Source organism: Alexandromys fortis, unplaced genomic scaffold, assembly GCF_014885135.2.
Source record: "Alexandromys fortis isolate MF-2015 unplaced genomic scaffold, M_Fortis_MF-2015_v1.1 scaffold_329, whole genome shotgun sequence".
Taxonomy (NCBI): Eukaryota; Metazoa; Chordata; class Mammalia; order Rodentia; family Cricetidae; genus Alexandromys; species Alexandromys fortis.
Window position 1 is genome coordinate 645,833 of NW_026068249.1, and position 19,601 is coordinate 665,433.

At 41.9% G+C, this 19,601-nt stretch overlaps 1 protein-coding gene across 1 annotated transcript; it reads right to left on the bottom strand.

Annotated features, from left to right (window-relative positions):
• Nucleotides 1-7,381: 7,381 nt before the first annotated feature.
• Nucleotides 7,382-9,060, bottom strand: Mrpl17 (mitochondrial ribosomal protein L17). The gene is made up of 3 exons (XM_050131356.1): nucleotides 8,845-9,060; nucleotides 8,523-8,591; nucleotides 7,382-8,206 (listed from the first exon to the last, which is right to left on the bottom strand). Exons 1-3 carry the CDS (start codon nucleotides 9,016-9,018, stop codon nucleotides 7,919-7,921), a joined length of 531 nt encoding a protein of 176 aa, XP_049987313.1. The 5' UTR covers nucleotides 9,019-9,060; the 3' UTR covers nucleotides 7,382-7,918.
• Nucleotides 9,061-19,601: the final 10,541 nt, after the last annotated feature.

Consider the following 19,601-nt stretch of genomic DNA (forward strand, 5'->3'; position numbering starts at 1 on the left):
TTGTTTCATAATTCATTGCCTTTATAACCTGCAGATCTAGTTGCCTGGAATTTTGATTTTTTTTTCCCCATTCTGTTTTTTTGTTTTGTTCTGGATAGAGTCTGACTATACCCTTGACTACCTGGAACTTGAATAGACCAGGCTGGCCTGGAATATGTAAGCGATCCTCCTGCTTCTGCCTCCCTGAGTGCTGGGATTAAAGGCGTGTTCCATCATACCTGCCTCTTCCCCACTCTTAATGAAGACATACTGAGATCCAGCACTTGAATTATTTCTTCTGGGTTCCACTTTGACCTCCTTCTTTCTTGCTCCTTCAGTGTGCCTCATGTGCAACCACTTTGACATAACTGTGTGACTATGTTGTCCTTTGTTTATGAGGTGTCCTTTTATTTAAATAAGTCATTGGACCTTTGAAGGTTTATCTCTGCATGCTCTACTGTATCAGTGGTTTGAAGGATTATGTTTGATAAATTTATTCAGCAATATTTTGAGTAAACAGTGTGACTGTGTTCCGTGCTGTGAGGAATCTTAAAGGCTCCTTTTTGTGCCCTTTCTCAGTCTCCGTAGGTTCTGTACTGTCTGTCTTCCCAATGTCTGACCTCAGCCTCCTTTCCTTCTGCATGTGTACTCTGAGTCACCCCATCCGTTTCCTTAGCTTTAATTGCTGACAACTCCCAAATCTGTTCTCCCAGCAAAGACCTCATTCTCCAGCTCCAGATGGTCCCAGGCATCTCAAAGTCAGCACGTACAAAATTGAACTCTTTCCCCTCTTTCATTCTTTATGGGATAAAAGGAGAAGAAAACTGTAGAAAAGTTTTGGAAATCATTGTAAAGAAAAATTCTCAGAAATGAAGCCAGGGCAATGTCATTAAGCTTTCAGTATCATCATGAGGGACCGGTTTTGTATTTTCATCTTGAAATGAATACCAGTAAAACCCCTCTAATGGTGTGTTCTCATACTGGATAAATAGTGGATTACCAAGATATATGTGGAGCTACAGTGTAAACAAAGCCTATTTTGAAAGACAGTTTGTGTGTGTTGTGTGTGTAATATATAACATATAACTCGTAAGAACTAAAATGTTATTTTTATATTGAACAGACACATTGTGGAGAAGAATGCAAAATCTCAGGAAAGTTTAAACTCCTTTCCTCAAAATGTAAGCACACAGACCACTTCTAAGATGAAAGCATCTTGGACTGAAGTACTAAGTTTATGCTGAAGAGTCAGAGGACAGCTGCACTGTGCCCATGCATTTAAGAGCATACAGAAGGCAGCCTTCAGGGTACAGAATTACCCAGGGTGAACAATGGGGAATCAGCTTTGCAGGAAGTTCTTTTTTTCTGATGAAGTAGGAGGAAACAGGAGAAGGGAGGAGTTATTAAGGAGAAACTCTAGATCCAAGTTGAAGAAGTCTGTAAAACACATTGACTCACTCAATAGACACTTGATGTCAGCTTTGTCTCATGTTCTTTACTGGGTGGCGGAAGAAATGAATTTGATGTGTTTTCTGCCCTTGAGGAACTCACTATTTAGTGATGGATTCTAAATAATAGAATTATTCAGTCACTATGATAAAAGTTGTACAGTGTGAAATTAGACCACTGGAAAATAAAGTTAAGGAAATAATTCTGTTTGTAGTACTATCAGGGTTGGAGATGTTGTTTAGGGCTAGAGCATTTGCCTGGTATGTGAAAGAGCCTGGGTCCAATCCCCAGCCTAAAATACACAGGAATAAATATAATTAAGGATGTAAAAGATATGTACTTAAAACCTAGCACTGATAAAAGACATTGAAAATGGCATTGAGAAGTGGAATAGTGTCTTGTGTTCATGGACTGAAAGAATTAAAATTATTGATCTTTGACTGCAATCCCAATCAGAATACCAATGGCTTTTTTTTTACAGAAATAGAAAAACAAAGATACATTTTATAACCACAAAAAGATGCCATATAGCCAACATAATGTCAGAAAGAAAAATCTAGAGGTATTATCGTCCCAGGCTATATCACAAAGCTATAGCAACTAAATACTGGTGTGTTGGCATAGTAACAGAGACATAGGCCCATGGCCCAGGATGAAGAGCCCAGAAATAAATGTATGCATGTACAGTTTTTTTAACAAGTTTTTGTCAAATTTGCTAGGAATGTACAATGGGGAAAGGAAAGTCTCTTCAATAAATGTTGTTGGGAAACCATATATCCTCAAAGCTAAGAAAAAAAAAAATCAGAACCCTTGTTTTATACCAGACTCAAAATCAACTAACTTGGTTTTGTCATCCCCCACCCTTCTGTTGTGAGGAATGAAAACTGGGAACTCATACTTGTTAGAGCTTGTTTAGCTCACCCCTGTACTAAATTCTGAGCCCTACACAAAATTAGCAGAAAATGTATTAAAGGTAAATGAAAGTCCCAGAAGGACGAGGGCCCTAGAAGAAAACACAAGGATAAACTTCTCCATATTGACCTTGCTAATAAATTTTGCCCAAAACATCAAAGAATAGAAAAAAATAAGTCAACTGGATGATATTGAACCAAAAGGTTTCTAAATATAAAAAGAGCAATCACAACATGGAAAGGTAGCCTACTGGAGGCAGAGGATATTCGCCATCCGTGTACCTGATAAGGGACTAAATTTTAAAATTAAGGGACCTCACATAACAAAACAAAATAGCTTGACTAAAACAAGAGCAGAAGTCATTTCAAGGACAAGCAAATAGCCAAGAAGCATATAAAAAAAGTGTTAAACATCACTAATCTAGCTGGGTGTGGGGAAGTACATATATAATCTCAGCATTCACTCTGGGGGCTAGCCTGGGCTACATAGAGAGCTCTTGTCTCAGCAACAGTATCATCACTCACCATCAGTCTGACACCTTGAGTTTGATCGCCCAAACCCACAGAAAGATGGAAGGAAAGAACTGACTCCACAAAGTTGCCTCTGACCTCTACATGTGTGTCATGGCACATGCATATACATCTCTCACACACGCTAATGACATTAAATGAACAAACAAAAAGATGACCTTATGCTAGCCCTCTTACCTCTGTACTCCAGTGTCCTCCTTTCAGTTAGTACTTCTAAAAATGGGGAAAGGGGGACAATGTAAAATTATGTAGAAACTTCTGGAAAGTCTTTGCTCTCATGGGAGGAATCACTATATGCCAGGAAATGTGTAACTGTATTTTAGAGTATTGCTCAGGGATTTTGAGGTGTATTATTTTAATTAAAACAAAAAAGTCAAAACAAGGGCAAAAGAATAGGCTGTGACTGTCAGTGCCTAAGGGGTAGAAGAAATGGGGTGGCCTTAATCTTTTCTTTCTTTTTCTTTTTTTGGTTCTGGCCTTTGAACTCAGGACTTCTTGAATGCTAAGTACACATTACCACAGAGCTCCACCTATTCCTGGATCCGAATTTTGAGTTTGAGGATAAGTCAGTTCCAGATCTAATATACAGTATGGGTGGTGGTCCATGTGGTTAAAAGATCAAGTGAAGAGTTTGGACCACTGTAATAATGTTGAGCTTTGCTTGAGGAATTCAGAGACTATATCGTAAAAGAAGCACCATTTCCATGTTTGCTAGTGCAGAAACATATAGGTGTTTTCTGTCTGTGGCTTGGTTAAAAATATTCCAGGAAATTAGAACATGGAACGTGTGGGAAATTAATTAGACATATGTTTACATTCTTGACAATCACCACCAGCATTTAAGTCCCTGGAGAGGAAGGAAACGTTTTTTTCTTTTTAAATAGTCAACAGTGTAGTTTACATCTCCACACAAAGAACAGTTGTTTTGTAAACCTCAGATTAGAATATGGTGGGGTTGAGATGTGGCTAGACCCGGCTGTAGCAGAACTGTCAATGTAATGTCTGGATTTTATCCAGCAAAGGCACTGAAAGGCTGAGTCCAGTAAAGGCAGGTTGTAATTCATTACTAGTTTGTAAAAGGGAACTGGGATCAGCATTGCTTGTGTGCACAAGTGTGTGGAGCCCAAAAGTCAACTTCAGATTTTTTGAGACAGGATTTCTTCCTTAGCCTAGAATTTATGCTTTGCTTGGCTGGCTGGCCAGCGAGCTTCTACAATCTGCTTGTCTGTGCTCAGCGCCTCCGGCACTGGGATAACAGGGTATACCATAACACTGCCCCCCCCCCCCCCCCCCCCCCCCCCCCCCCACACTCCCCCCCCCCCCCCCCCCCCCCCCCCCCCCCCCCCCCCCCCCCCCCCCCCCCCTGCCCCCCGCCCCCCCCCCCCCCCCTCCCCCCAACCCCCCCCCCCCCCCCCCCCGCCTTCCCCGCTCAAAAAAATTTCTATCACTGGTACGTGTGCCAAGGCATGTGTGGGTAGTGCTGTGGGAGTCAGTTTTCTATTATATGGGTTCTAGGGATCAAATTGAGGTTATCAGGCTGGCAGCAAGCACCTTTACCCAGTAACCTGTCTTCCTGGCTTCTTGTGGTTTGTGATCTAAACTGGGGCTCATGCTTGAAAGGTGGGCACTTTAGCTACCGAATCTTTGCCCCAAACCCGGAAGCAGCGCTGTTAGAAAGTGGTACATATTTGTAAAGGATAATGTCTTGTGGGGATATGTAACTATCTTTCTTTTTCAAACAGAAATCTTTTTATTCTATGGGCACTGGTGCTTTGCCTTCATTTATATCTGTGTGAGGGTATCAGATCGGGAACTGAACTTATGGCTGAGAGCTGCCATGTGTGTACTGGGAACTGAACTCAGGTCCTCTGGAAGAGCAGTCAGTGCTCCTAACTGCCGAGCCATCTCTTCAGCCCCTATCTAATTTATATACATTCTTGACCACTGTGTTGTGATGCAAATGTTTTTTTTTCATCTGAGTCCTAGTAAAACATTTTTTTTGGGGGGGGGGGTAAGAACACTATTTTAGTGGTACAAAGCTTGGTGTTTTAGATTGCTTTTGGTAGCAATTAAAAGAAACTCCAGTCTCAAATGGCAATAATCAACAAAAAATTAATTATAACTAGGATTACAGTTTGGGAGCACTTTGTTTTTAATCTGCCATTCTCAGTGTTGTCTTCAGCCTAATGCCCAGCACTACAGGGAACTGTAATGCAATGTGGTAGTTTCAGTGCATGGCAGGAACACTGCAGACGTAGCTGTTTGACAAATGAATTTAGGATTGGGGTGGTCAGAGCCACCTGAACACTTGTGTACAGATTTGTAGGTGAAAGTGGAGTCCCTGGGTGGTAGGGACCAGAAGGTGAAGGGAGGAGACTTTGCCAGGGAAACCACCCAAAGATCTGCATGATATCAGAGGCACCAGGTAGGTTGAACAGCAAGCAGATGACTGGTTCTGTCCCATGGAAAATGTGCTACCAGAGACCCACCAGGTCACTAAAATGATCAGGGTCCCATCACTACAGCCGTATGTCTGGGGCTTCCCATGAGGGAAGCCTTGTGAAAGGAGATAAAGTAGGACATGACTCTACTGAAGATACAGGGAAATGGTTACCGGCTTAAAAAAAATACAGGTTGGGTTCATAGTGCTAATGTTTTAGTAAATGTTAACTTTTTTTTTTTTTTTTTTTTAGGTGGGTGAGGCACATTACCTTAAAGAACTGGAACTCAACATAGAAACTCTTTCAATTTTTTTTTTTTTGGCCACATTATTAAGGATTCAGTGTCCCATACCATTATGAGCTCCTTGATGGCAGATACTTCACATTTGGCTGGGGCCAGATTTATTGCAAACATTCTCAAGCCTGCATACTCTAGTGTGTAAGGTGATGCTGGGGACTGGAAGACGCTTAGTAAGTACGTGTGAAGGGGACAGAGATTGCTCAGCAGGTAAAGGCAGTTGCCATTAAGTGATGTTCTGACTTTGATACTTAGGAACCACAGGCTGGAAGAACTGACTTGGGAAAGATGTTGCCTGGTCTCCATCTGCAGTGTGATAATGCATTTCCCCTCCCCAATAAAGTATAAAAAGTTTAGGGAAATATTAAGGCTCCAAATGAACATATTTCTGGGGGTTGAAAGTCGTTTGCGAGCCCTGTCACAATTCACCTGCTGCTAACTTCAAGATTTGGCTTAAGGGCTTTTCAGAGAACAAGTCTACCTGGGGTGGATGCGCATTAAAGGTGTAAGCAGAAGAGGGAGAACTGTGCTGGGACCAGGTGAATTAGTCTCAGCAGCTCCAAGGGAAACAGCACCAGAACAGCTCCTCACTGAGCTGCGTCCTTCTGCGTCAGCAGTGACCCTCCACCTTCTTTCTACCTCAGTCGTTGACCAAGTGCTCAGGTCAGGAGACCTTCAGGATCTTCCCGAGACTCCCCAGTCAAGTTCTGCGTTTACAGAATGGCAGCCAGGATGGATTATATCCATAGTACTCAGTGGATATAAACAAGCTCTGTTTCTCCCATGACCCAGCTATTCTGAAACCGGATTTCCTCTTTCTGGGTTCCCACAGAGGTTCACTTCTGACAACAAAAGCTTCCAGGAAATCCCCAGCAGGCTTAAACTTTCTACTGCTTCACTCTCCGTCACCTTCCTCTTCACACCCTCCACCAAGAGGAAGGAACTTATCCTCTGAAGGTCAACATCCTGTCAGCTGCCCACACCCCTATCTATGTGCAGGGTGGCGGTGCACCTATTTCAGTCTACATTCAAGACCCATTCAGAGGTTGAGGGAAACACATCAATGGAACGTGTGACCTCGACAAAAAACAATGCTTGCGGTATACCCCTTCCGTTTTAGGGGTACCAGGTTATTTAAAGCTTCCCTTACAGAGGTCTCACTGCTACTTATCAGGAAGCAATCTCTCATAGTAGGCTGTCAAAATACTGTCAATGAGGGGGAAGAGGCTCGGGCGGCTTCCCCCTATCCGTACATCTATAGGCTACTAAGGGAGGGAACTTTCCTTCAGCAGAATAGCCATTGGTAAGATACCCATGCTCCTGTAAGCAGGTCTAATGAAACTCACTGGAACACACACACATGAAAGCAGAAGGGGGACTAGGTGAAGAGGAACAAGACAGAACGACGGTGTGTGTGTGTGGTGAATAAGACCAAAATACACCATAACTTAGAGCATAAAAACCAAACAAAAGGCGCTAGGCTGGAGATGGTTCAGTGGTTAAGGGCATTGGTTGCTCTTCCAGAGGTCCTGAGTTCAATTCCCAGAAACCACCTGGTTGCTCACAACCAACTCTAATGGGGTCTGATATCTGATGCCCTCTTCTGGAATGGAAGCATGCACGCAGATAGAGCACTCATACCCCAAACAAAAAAAGAGAAATCCCTAAACTGGGTCTCTAAACTGGGTATCAACCATAGTCATCACAGGAGCTAGTTTGGAATCAAGAGATACAGGGCCCATTGAAATAAGTGTTAAGATAAGCAAACCAAGTCAGGCACTGGTGGCACATGCCTTTAATCCCAGCAATCACAACACAGAGGCAGGCCAATCTGATCTACAGAATGAGTTTCAAGATAGCCAGGTCCACACAGAGCAAACCCTGTCTCAGAAGAATAAAAAGATAAGCAACTGGCCCTGTGTGGTGGTGGCACACGAAGGCCCAGCACTGGGGAGGCAGGGACAGGACTGCTGTATGCTAGATGCAGCCTGGACATCAAGACTCCCCTTCCCCACCAAAAGGCAAAGCAAAACTGGACCCAAGATTCAGAAACACAAGCTGTGAATTTACTATCTTAGGTGGCTGAGCATCTGAATGCCTCTCACTTTCCAGAAATCCTAGGACAAGAAAATCAATCTCATATTTTCACATCAAAAATTTATCTACTGTGCAGAGAGGATGATGAACCAGCAAGGTCTGGGCCCCATACCACCGTTCCACTTGACAAAGCTACTTCCATTTCTCACACATCACAAGAGCTCCACGGTCTGTGAACACATTTATGAGAGCTGTGCACTCTCCAGCCCCGGTTAAGTCTTTGGTGTTTGAACTGTGTGGGAGCTGTGGAGGCTTGCTTCTCGGTTATGGCGCAGGTCCTGCTGCAGCCCCAGTAGCAGCTGGTTTAGGAGAGTAAGGTTGCTGTCTCTCTTTCGCACAGGCAGGGGTGGGAGGCAGTTCCCTTTATATTCAATCACTGCCATCTTGGCCCGATCTTGCTCCTTCCGATTTGGGATCTGCAGCATTCTGGTGTAGCTCCCATTCTGACCTTGGAACCGAGGCGCTAGTACTTTAAACAGCTTTGGGATCAAGTCCTTCTCCTAGATGGGGAAAATTAATCAAAAGGAAACAGTCACAACTGCAGAGGCAATCTAACTTCCAATTATTCCCAGAGGTAGGTAGGGTTCAAACCATTTTCACAGGCTTTCCCCACCACCCAATCATCTACCAAGTTACACAGAACCATTTACAGGTAGTTGTGCGAATGCACATTGTTTTCCAGTTGAAATAAGGGAGACATTCGTCTAAGGTAGCTCACGACACTGGTACATAAGCGAACAGCTTGGCTTAAATCTGCCCGGCACCCGGTTCTCTAAGGATTCCTTCCCCAGCAGCAAGCAGGCAGGGAGCACTCACAGTGAGCCAGAAGTCAGCCATGCGCATGGCTCGCTCGTTGGTGTCTCCCAGCTTCGCATAGTCGATGAGCTGTTGAGAACAAAACATCACCGATACAACACGTCCAAGACCCGAGTCACCCACCTCAGTCCAACCGTCCCACTAGCTAACCTAATTCAGGACGCTCCTAACTCCGCAACCCTAAGCAGCCTTCATCTGCAGCGCGGGAGTAAGGTACTCAGTTGGGTGCCACGGGATTCACTTCCGCGGAGACGGTTGCCAGCCTGGCCCTACTCCCCACACACGGCCAGCTCGGTCCTCTGGGGCTGGACCCGGCTCTTACCTTCTCCGCGTAGCCCCTCATCTCGTCCACGCGTGCCCATGACGCCTCGATGCGTTCGTGGCGCACCAGGCCCGTGAGCAAGTTCCGCAGCAGGTGGATGCGAGACTCGGGGCCGAGGCCCAAGCGGCGGTAGACACGGCCGTGGGAGATAGCGGCTGCGAGCGACAGCCTCATGCTGCCACCTTAGCCCCACCTCTCGGGGGGGCCGGAAGGGGAAAAAGACGGCTGCGAAGGGGGCGGAGTCAACTTTCAGAGGACGCCTGCGCAGTAACTCGGCGCGTGGCGGGCGTGTTTGCGCATGCGCATCTGAGTCTGCCTAGCTGGCAGTCTGCGCGAGGGAGGAGCAGGCGTGCTGACGATTCTAGGGCGGCGAGCTGGGCGGGCCTCAGGGTCGGCTCGGTGTCGAGCCGGGGACCTCGGCGCCCTCTGGCGGGTTTCTCTGGGGCTGCGTCAGCCGATAGGCCGTTCCGGGCGAAGCATTCTGGGAAAGTGAGTATCTGAGGAGAACTGCGTTTGAGGGGTGGGGCCCCGCTGGGTTGCGCCCCTCTTGCCTGAGGCGTTGCTGGTTTGCTGGCTTTCTGAGAATGTTACTTTAAAACCCAGTCTTCATTAGTGAAAGTCGCAGGTATTTCACATTTGATTGACGTAAATAAAAATTTAAGTTAGCTATTTAGTACTAAAAGCTAAAGTAATGGATAAATACTTGAAACTTTAAAAAATTAATTCTTTTCTCATTCAATACATCCTGACCACAGTTTCCCCTCCCTCCACTCTTCCTAGTCCCCCAACATCCTCTCCTCCCCAAATTGCCCCCACCCCAAAAGTTCTCCTAGGAACATCAAACACTTCACAAGAAGATACAGTAAGATGAGGCTCAAACCCTCAAACCCACGTCAAGGCTGGACGAGGCAACACAGTAGGAGGAAAAGGATCTCAAGACCAGTCAAGAGTCAGGAACAGCCCCCACTCTCACTGTCAGCACCCCCCAAAGAAAAAAGATCACCAGTCCAACAGGTCATTTACATATATGTAGAGGATCTAGAGCAGACCCATGCTGACTCCATGATTGCCGCTTCAGTCTGTGAGCCCCTATGAGTCTTCTTTAGTTGATTCTGGCCTTGCTCTCCCGGGGTTCCAGAAGCTCCAAGGGGAGGGGCCCAATGGAGTCCTACTGGGTTCTCTGTCTACCTAATGTTTGCCGGTGGGTCTCTGCATCTGCCCTCATCAGTTTCCAGAGGCAGCCTCTGTGATGGTGACTAGATTAATCACTGATCTATGAATACAGCAGAATATCATTAGGAGTCTTGTCATCGACCCCCCCCCCCCCCAGTTATATTTGGTTCTACCTCAGGTCTCTGGGCAGGTAAATGCTTTTACTTAACAAAATTATTTTCTCTCTGTGTGTATTCTCTCCCATATGCCATGCTAACTCAACATCCTTCCCGCTCTCTGGAAACAGGTTTATGGGAGGAATTGGGTGAAAACGCAGTCTAGCTCTAATGTCTAACAAAATAATGATCATATTAGGGGTTATTTAAAATGAATGTGTTGCAGTTGGAGTTACTAGAAAACTGAGGGCAGCAGTAACAAATAAAACAATCCATTTTTAATGGAAATTAAAGATTTCCATTTAAGTTTGTTTGGTTTTAGAAAAATAAGTTTCTGGTCATATACAATATGAAGTTGAGGTGGCCTAGAGCTAAAGAGGGACCGGTGTTTGATGGGATCACCATAACCCCTCACATGGTGTTTCACTTTGGAAACACTGACAAGCCGTTTCTAATTTGGCTCGCACTTCATGGTGTTCTGTCCCCTCCCTGTTTCATTTCCAGGTATTATTAGTGAGGTGAACTGCCTGTTGCTGAAACTGTAAGGTCATTCAAGGTCAGAAAGGAGCGGATTCATGCACGTGGTCTTCTTTCTCTTGCCTCCACCATCAAGCCAGTGCTCTGTTTTTCTCTTTCTCCCTTAAACCTTACTGTTTTTTTTTTTTTTTAAAACACATTATTTTAAAATTTCTTTGGCTAGCTGGGCGGTAGTGGCACACACCTTTAATCCCAGCACTTGGGAAGTAAAGGCAGGTGGATCTCTGAGTTCGAGGTCACCCTGGTCTACAGAGTGAGTTCCAGGACAGGCTCCAAAACTACAGAGAAACCCTTTCTCAAAACAAAAACAAAAACAAAAACAAAAATTTCTTTGGTGTCCCTTGATAATTTTATCTTTACTTAGAAGAATTATCTTTTCATTTTTCATTTGAAAGAAAATATCTTATTTAGCTAGGCTTATTGTTATCTTTCATCATACCTCAATATCAAATATTTCATTGTTGTGCCTTTATGTGGTACATGACCTTTCACTGCTGGGTCTAAATTATTAACCAGGGCTCTTAGGTCTATTTCCAATTCCGAAGTGTCAACGATTGAACTGTTTGTAAACTCTCTGATTTGCTTTCTATCCTTTCTCTCACCCTTGCTGATGTATTTCTTCACCACTGGAAAGTGGGTTTTTCCTTTATTCCCTACAGACCCATTTTAGAAATCGTTGAGTCAGGCAGATAACCTTTTAAAATTAAGAGTGTGTATGCGTGTTGTTTTGAAGGCAGGCTCTCACATGTCATGGTATGGATGTGGATGTAGGAGGACGAAGTTCCAGAGTCTGTTCTGTTCTTCCACCGTGGAATCTGGGTCATCAGACTTGCAGGGCAAGCACCTTTATCTTTTGAGCTACCTCACTGCCTTGCAAATTGGCCAACAGACACACCAGAAAAGATAATAAATTCTGTTTGTTTCTTTTGAGACAAGGTCTTTCCACTCTGGAACCCAGGTTGCTCCAAGATTCACTCTGGAATCCAGATTTGTCTCAAACTCGAGACATTGAATTGGCAATCCTTCTACCTCTGCCTACAGAGTACGGGACTGCAGACAGAACTACTTTGCCTGAGAAGCTATGATTGATTATCCAGTCCAAGGATCTAGGCATAATTTATACATATGCCCAACTCTAGTGAAGGATAATATTTTTAAAGTATCTATGACATTTTTTCTAGGTTGGAAACAGCCCAAATGCTAATTATTGGTAAATCAATACAAAACATCAACATATAGATCATATAATGGAAAATTATGTATCAATGCAGATGAACTAGTGCAGACCTCATATAATAACATGGTTAAACACAAACATAATATACAGTAAAGGAAGTCAAGTACAAAGGACAATACTGTATTATTCAATTGCCTGTTTAAAACCAGATCTGATCTATGGTGTTAAATTCCAAAGGACAAGTGATTAGAAGAGAGCATGGGATAAGAACCTGGAGGTACTGGTCATGCTCTACAGCTTGGCCTGGATGGTCCTGGAGTGTGTGACTTGTCACAAACTCCCTGAATGGCACATGTAGAGTTTGCATATTACTTTCACTATAACCATTGTATTTTAGTTACAAATATAAAAGAAAATATCTATACCCTTTGTAGTCTCTGGACCATGAAGGTTATTCTCTGAGTATGATATTACTAATAAGGATCTTTAAAGATGTCTATAAGTATGTTACATGAAAAAGTGACTTTGCATATGCTACTATTGGCCTGTCATAACAGAGCTGACTCAGCTATATGGTGGTGTCCTAGTTAGAGTTACTATTTCTGTGATGAAACACCCAAAGCAACATGGAGAGGAAAGGGTTTAGTTCAGCCTACCCTTCCAGGTAACAGTCTATCACTGAGGAAAGTCAGGGCAGGATCCTGGAGTCAGGAGCACTGGGGGGAGGGGTGTGTGCTGCTTCCTGGCTTGCTTCTGGTGGCTTTCTCAGCCTGCTGTCTTATAGAACTCAGTATCACTAGCCCAGGGATGGCCCCACCCACTATGGGCTGGGTCCTTCCCTATCAATCACTAATAAAGAGAATGCTATACAGCAAGATATTATGGAGGCATTTTCTCAGATGAGGTTCCTTCCTTTCAGATAACTCTAGCTTGTGTCAAGTTGACATAAAACTAGTCAGCACAAGTGGTATGGACAGATCGACCCATTTGTAGAATGGGGGATGTAGCAATAAACTTGGGATCCTGCCGCCAGTATAATCCTTTCTGTAGTGACGGAGCTACCATGCTAATCAATTCAGCAGGGGTGTCCTGCAGGATACTTAGATGGCGAAAGAGCTGTGGCCTAGTGTCCAGCAGATGGCACTCTGACAACGTAAGAGGATTGCGGAAGATTTGCGCCTCTTCGGGCCAGGAGATTGCATAGATCATATGCATTGCATTCTCTCCAAGCTCTCCAAGTCCCAAAGACAGGAGCAGGGAAAGGGTGAGTCTGAGTGAACAAACATTATTTTATCGGATAGAAACTTAATCCATTCATAAATATATACACCTAAGCTGTCAGACTGAATTAAATTTAAGCTAGATTGAACAGCTAATGTTTTTTTCTCTTGTTAATCAGTGCACGGGGACTTGGGCCAGACATCAGATCATAGAATAGAGAGAGAAAAATGTTCTTGTCATGATTTCAACTGTAGTTCAAAATTGCCCTTCTTCAAAGCTATTGAGATTCCTTCCTTCCTTCCTTCCTTCCTTCCTTCCTTCCTTCCTTCCTTCCTTCCTTCCTTCCTCCCTAGGTTTTTAGAAGACGAAAAGATCAGAGACTGCACACCAATTGATCTTTCCCTCGCCCTCTCTCCTCTCTTATCTCTGTTTCCTGATTTGTCTTTGAGTTTTGCAAAGTTGGAGGGATTTGAATTTGTATCAATAGCTTTTTTAAGCTTATGTAATTGTCCCTCTTCCTTGAAGAGAATGGTCTCTAGGTTGGAGGGCTTCTAATAAAGACCCCCATTAAGTATGATATGTACCAAAGGTCCATTAAATACAAGATTCTGTAATAGATACAGGGTACATGAAGAAGAAAAATCCAGCCTTGTGCTGTACACTGGGAATAAGAGAAATAGGGACAGACTGTTATGACTATCTTTGCAGAAAAAGTTGCTGAGTCTGACTTTAATACTACTTTTACCCCTAGACTCACATTCTATGACATCCCTGAAATATAAGCTCTTATTTCTTTATCTTTTGCCAACATTTCCATCTTGCATTTAAATGACCTAACCATATTTTAATATGTTTTCTATGTTCTTTGATGTGGGAGTGTCATATATCAATCTGTTGATTTCATTGGTTAAGCAATAAAGAAACTCCTTGGCCCTGATAGGTTAAAACATAGGTGGGAGGAGTAAACAGAATAGGATGCTGGGAGGAAGAGGAAGTGAGGTCAGACTCTGCTCTGCTCCCAGAGAGACTCTGGAGCAGAGACGCCAGGCTCTGCTCTCCCAGGCAGCTCCGACCCAGGATGGACATAGGCTAGAATCTTCCCGGTAAGCACACCTTGGGGTGCTTACACACATTATTAGAAATGGGCTAGTCCAGGTGCGAGAGTTAGCCGAGAAGAGGATAGATATAATGGGCAAGCAGTGTTTAAATGAATACGATTTGTATGTTGTTATTTCGGGGCATAAGCTGGGGACGCAGCCCCACCGCTCCAATTTCAACAGTTCTTGCTATGTATCATTTTTATACATTGCTTGGAAAAGATCTATGTTTAAGTCACATTATAAAGTTCTGAGTCATGGCCAATCTATGCATTTATAGGGAGTGTGTTTGATGTGAAATAGTGTAGGTCTTGAGTTATGCAAAAGTTATATGTTCATGTATGTTAACTACAGTTCTATTTAAAGTAAATTCAAGAATTTCAGTTGCCTCCAGAATGGTCTAGTAATTATATATACAGGAATCTGATAGAGGTGTTTGATTATTAAACTAGATCAATATTTGTTGATCTAGAAAGATGTTCATAGTAAATTTTTAGTGGAAAAAAGATTGATAGTTGAGTGTGTGTAAAATTGGCATCTCTACAAAATTATGTTTTTAACCTGGAAGGAGAATGAGCATTAAAAAGTGCATAGAAGGAGTGATTTTTACATTTTAATGTTTCTACAAAGTTTTGAAATATTCATGTGAATGTATTATTCTATTAGAAAAAAATAACAAAATTTCAAACTGATTTTTTTTCCTACTCAAAATTCTTTCAGGTTTTATTGTATAGTGTTTCTTTCTCGCTCAATTTTACCTCATATTTTTTTAGAAATAGGGTTTTATCTTGTAGCCCAGTCTGGCTTCAAATTCTTGATTATTTCACCTCGGCCTCCTGAGTGTTGGGACAACAGGCTTTTGCCACCACACTTGGCTCATAGTGATTCTTAAACTGTACTGCAAATGTTTCAAAGCCATGTGACAATGTCTGGGGACATTTTTTTTTGTCATGGCTGTTGGCAATTACATCCGCATCCAATATGTAGAATTCAGAGCTGCTTAGCATTATATAAGGCATAGGATAGTCCACCACAACAAAGAATATTCTGGCCTTAATTGTTCTTAGTGCAGAAGTTGAAGCATCTTGGGATTCTTTATCCTGTAAACTCATTACCACCATCTGGTGGTAATAGAAGGGCCTTCAACTTTCATGTTTGAACTGGACTCTGGATGAACTAAGGTTGGGAAGCTGCAAGAATAATAATAATAGCTGGATTATGAGATACAAAAGTATGGAAGATTCATAGTTGTAAGGATATTTGGAACTCTTACTAAGATGTTTCTCCTGCAGTTGTTTGTACCTTTTAAGATTATGTCACAGTTTTCGTTTTCTCTTCCCATTGGGCTTGCTAAGATCCAATAGCCAGATACTAAGTTAAGAGAGCCTTTGGAAAAGTGAACATACATCCTAGTCTCTAATCCAGACGCTATCTCCAACTGATAATGACTTGCAAAAAAAAATTAGTTTTTTCCAAGGGGTCTCACTGGGGAATAAGCCACTCTTAAGAGTAGGCCCCATGCCTAGCCATAGAAAGAAAGCCTTTGGATGGATGGAGTTTCTACTTGCATCTCTAGGTGTCTTCAATCACATATCATGATACAGTTTTAGTATTAACAGGAGTAATTTCAGCATGAAGCACAGGGACCAACGCCAGCTTCCCATATAGGCTCAATTTAACTATTCCTCTATTTCACTCCTCCTAAGGAAGGCCTTTACAAGGCCTCGGCTTTCTACCTTGATGACAATTCAAAGACAAGTAGAAAAGATCTTCTTTTGTCTATTCATCAGTTTGACCTCTCTCTTTTATTGTTTAGTTTTCTGTTTTCTAATTATCATTTACTGATGTGTTTCGTACCCAGTCACTATGTCTTGGACTCCTCTCTAATACTTTAAAGGGGATAGGCGGCTTATTTTGGTTTTCTTGGTAGCTCTTTTGAGATGTTGTTAGGCCATGAAGGTAATAACCTCATAAACGAGTTGTTTCATTGATAAATTTGTAGCTGAACAAAAGTTGTGAAGAGGTGGGGGCTATTTGTAGTAAATAGGTCACTGGGGCCAATGTTTGAGGGATATATTTTGTCCCTGAACCCTTCTATCTCACTCTGCTTCCTAGCCAGCATTAAACAAACAGCCTTGATCTGTCTTATCCTCCTTGCCAAGATATTCAGCCTTCCCACACGTCCGAAAGAATGGAGCCAAGTGACCATGGACTGAAACTTCTGAAACTGAGCCCTAAAGCCATCCTCTTTCCTCGCTAGCTGTTTTTTCGGGTGTTTGTTACATCATTGAAAAGCTAGCATAGACCTTTCCTGCTTGGTGGTGACTTGTGGGAGGCCTGGAAAGGGTAGGTTCTCTTCCCACCTTTTGGGAAGAGAATATTAGGTTGTCCTTATTTTCTTTTTACGGTAAATCTTTTTTTTTAAACAATTTTATTTGTTTATTTATTATGTATACAGTGTTCTGCCTGCATATATGCCTGCAGGCCATAAGAGGGCACCAGATCTCATTACAGGTGGTTTTGAGCCACCATGTGGTTGGTGGGCATTGAACTCAGGACCTCTGGAAGAGCAGTCACTGCTCTTAACCTCTGAGCCATCTCTCTAGCCCTACAACAGTTGTTCAAATTTATCTGTATTTATCAGTCTTTACTAGGGCCTTAAGGATGTCACAAATTGGTTTATGCAGAGGGAGGTGCTAAAACATTTGTGAGAGATATTTGTTAGAGATCAATACCCATGAGCAAAGAGGAAGTTTTGGTAAAGGAGAAAAATGAATGGTGATGCAAGTTTCACAAACTTTCTTGAACCAGGTAGAAGCTCTAGGGTGAGTGAAGACTGTCAGAGCATCCTGTGTTAGGTTGTATGGTTGGGTCTTTGTGTCTTGCTCAGTGGGAACAGAGAATCCTAGGAAGGGTATGACCTCCGTTGAAGAGACTTTGTGTGTTTGAGGCAGATTTGAACAACGTGAAACCTGAAGAGTGGGTGCTTACTGCATTCTCCTCAGTTGGCCAGCAAGTTCTTCCTTGAGGTAAAAGTTTAGAGAAACATTTTTGTTTTACTGTTGAGGAGTTGATAGGAACCACAGCCTGATCTGTTAAATAAACACAATTATTCTGAAGGAAGATACCAAAGGCAAACTATTAATGAGGCTGTTCACAGGAGGACATACCCTGGTTCTCATCTTTTCCAATTTAGAATAAATGCAATCCTTTGGATTATATTAAGAGTATTGATAACATTAGGGGTTATTTGATAGTTGCTCTCAAAAAAGTTTAGTAATGTATTTATTCTGCCTTTCTTCCGTTCTTCACACCCATTTTAAACTTGAAAGTTTTAATTTAATTTTTTACAAAAAGAAGTAATGTTTAGAGAGGAAAAAAACAGAGAAAATAATAGTTCCACTACTTGGTTCCAAATGTAGAATTTTGACCTGCTTTTTAATGAATTATAATTGTGTATTATATAGGCATAAACACATTAAAACTTAACAGCAACAACAATAATAAAGTTAAAGCCCTATGTAATTGTGCTAATGTGACTTTTGCTATTCGTTTTGTTGGTACCAGTTGCTACTGACCTTAAATCACATATCATGTGCCAGGCATATATATTTTATTAAGTCATTCTCATACCTGGAGTGATATCATTTTGTAGATGAAGAAAATGAAGCAGAGATGCGTTCAGAGTCACATAACTAATGAGAGTATATGTGTGGTTAAGCAGTCTAAATTCAGAATTTAGTGCTCTTAATTAGAAGTGCAAGGTAGCTTCCCTAGATCTCAGCATATATGTAATACCTACAACTTTACAATTTCATGTACCATCTTTTCTTTCCTCCCCACCTTTTCTTTCTTTTCTTTTTTTGAGACAGATTCTTTTTTTTTTCTTTTTTCTTGATTTTTATTGAGCTCTACATTTTTCTTTGCTCCCCTCCCTGCCTCTCCCCTCCCCCTTCTAACCGTCCTCCAAGGTCCCCATGCTCCCAATTTACTCAGGAGATCTTGTCTTTTTCTACTTGCCATGTAGATTAGATCTATGTAAGTTTCTCTTAGTGTCCTTATTGTTTTCTAAATCCTCTGGGATTGTGGTTTGTAGGCTGGTTTTCTTTGCTTTATGTTTAAAATTCTTTCTGTGTAGTCAAGGACATTACATACACTGGATCCCTTTGCCTCAGCATCCTGAGTGCTAGGATAAGCATGTACCACCATACCTGATTCCTTTCACTTCTTGCCTCCCATTTCCTTAGTAAATTACTTGTATGTAAAACTATGCTTCTGAGGAATTCAAGACAGCATTTTCTATACTGATAATAATTGTTGTAGTGACTTTATTAAATGTTTAGTTGATTAGTATTGGAATCATTGTAATTACTAATAAATTCCCAAAGACTTCAATAATCTGTAATGTATTTGAACTATAAAGTTATAATTACATTTATGAAGGAATAACTATATTGTCTAGTTATATTAAATTTATGTTATATAATATAGTTATATTATAGTCATATTGAATATTACTCCCGGTGTGGGGTGGAGAGGTCATTTAAGCCTATCAGTGTGTCCTAATAGAATGTTATTTGAAAGGGAAGGAGTAGGGAGAGGTACTGCAATGTAACAACTTCTCCTTATATACACTTACTCTCTGTGTTAATTGTAATAACTTATCCTTATATACACTTACTCTCTGTGTTAAACTCTTTCTATTTCATTTATAGTGATTAATTTATTCCCTCAAAAACCACGAGGAATCGATTTCACTGTTAAGGTATCTGCGTGGGCACAGTGACTATGTTCCCACAGTACTATTCTTACAATGAGAGCAGTACTAGTGATTATGACAGTATCTGGATAATATAACACTTTCCCTTCACTCTCTTGTTAAATCATGTAATTAATGTAAAGTGTTGAATTATTTTCTTAGATATGACTGAGGTGTTGTAATGAAGGAAAATGCAACTTTGAGGAGAAGGTGAAATAAAAATTGTATGCTTTACAGGTTAGAAAAACCTGTAAACCATAATCCAAATGAAAAGCATTCTTAAGCTTGATGAGGTAGTTTTTAGACAAATCTCAGCCCCCTAGACTTTTTTGTATTCATATACCCCACCCTCTAAGAAAAGGAATTCTTTCAAAGCTTCTCCGTACAAGCCTGGAGATGTAGCTCAATTGGTAGAGTACATGCCTAGCACACTAAGACTCTGGATTTGTTCCCTAGCACTACATAAATTGGCCCTAGTGGATCAAGAGTTATGGGTCACCTTCAGCTACACACTGAATTTGAGGTCAGGTTGGATTACATGAGACCCAGTTTCAAAACAAACAAACAAACAAACAAACAAACCAATAACAAAAGCACCCCCCTCAAAAACAAGCAAAAAAATCAAAAACCCTCTTGGT

What these genes read in the sequence shown, in the direction of transcription:
- Mrpl17 (XM_050131356.1), bottom strand. Translation starts at nt 9,018, where the DNA reads ATGAGGCTGTCGCTCGCAGCCGCTATCTCCCACGGCCGTGTCTACCGC. An exon ending in TGAGGGGCTACGCGGAGAAG is followed by an intron (nt 8,592 to 8,844) that starts GTAAGAGCCGGG and finishes TGTTCTCAACAG; the next exon opens with CTCATCGACTATGCGAAGCT. An exon ending in TGGCTGACTTCTGGCTCACT is followed by an intron (nt 8,207 to 8,522) that starts GTGAGTGCTCCC and finishes TTCCCCATCTAG; the next exon opens with GAGAAGGACTTGATCCCAAA.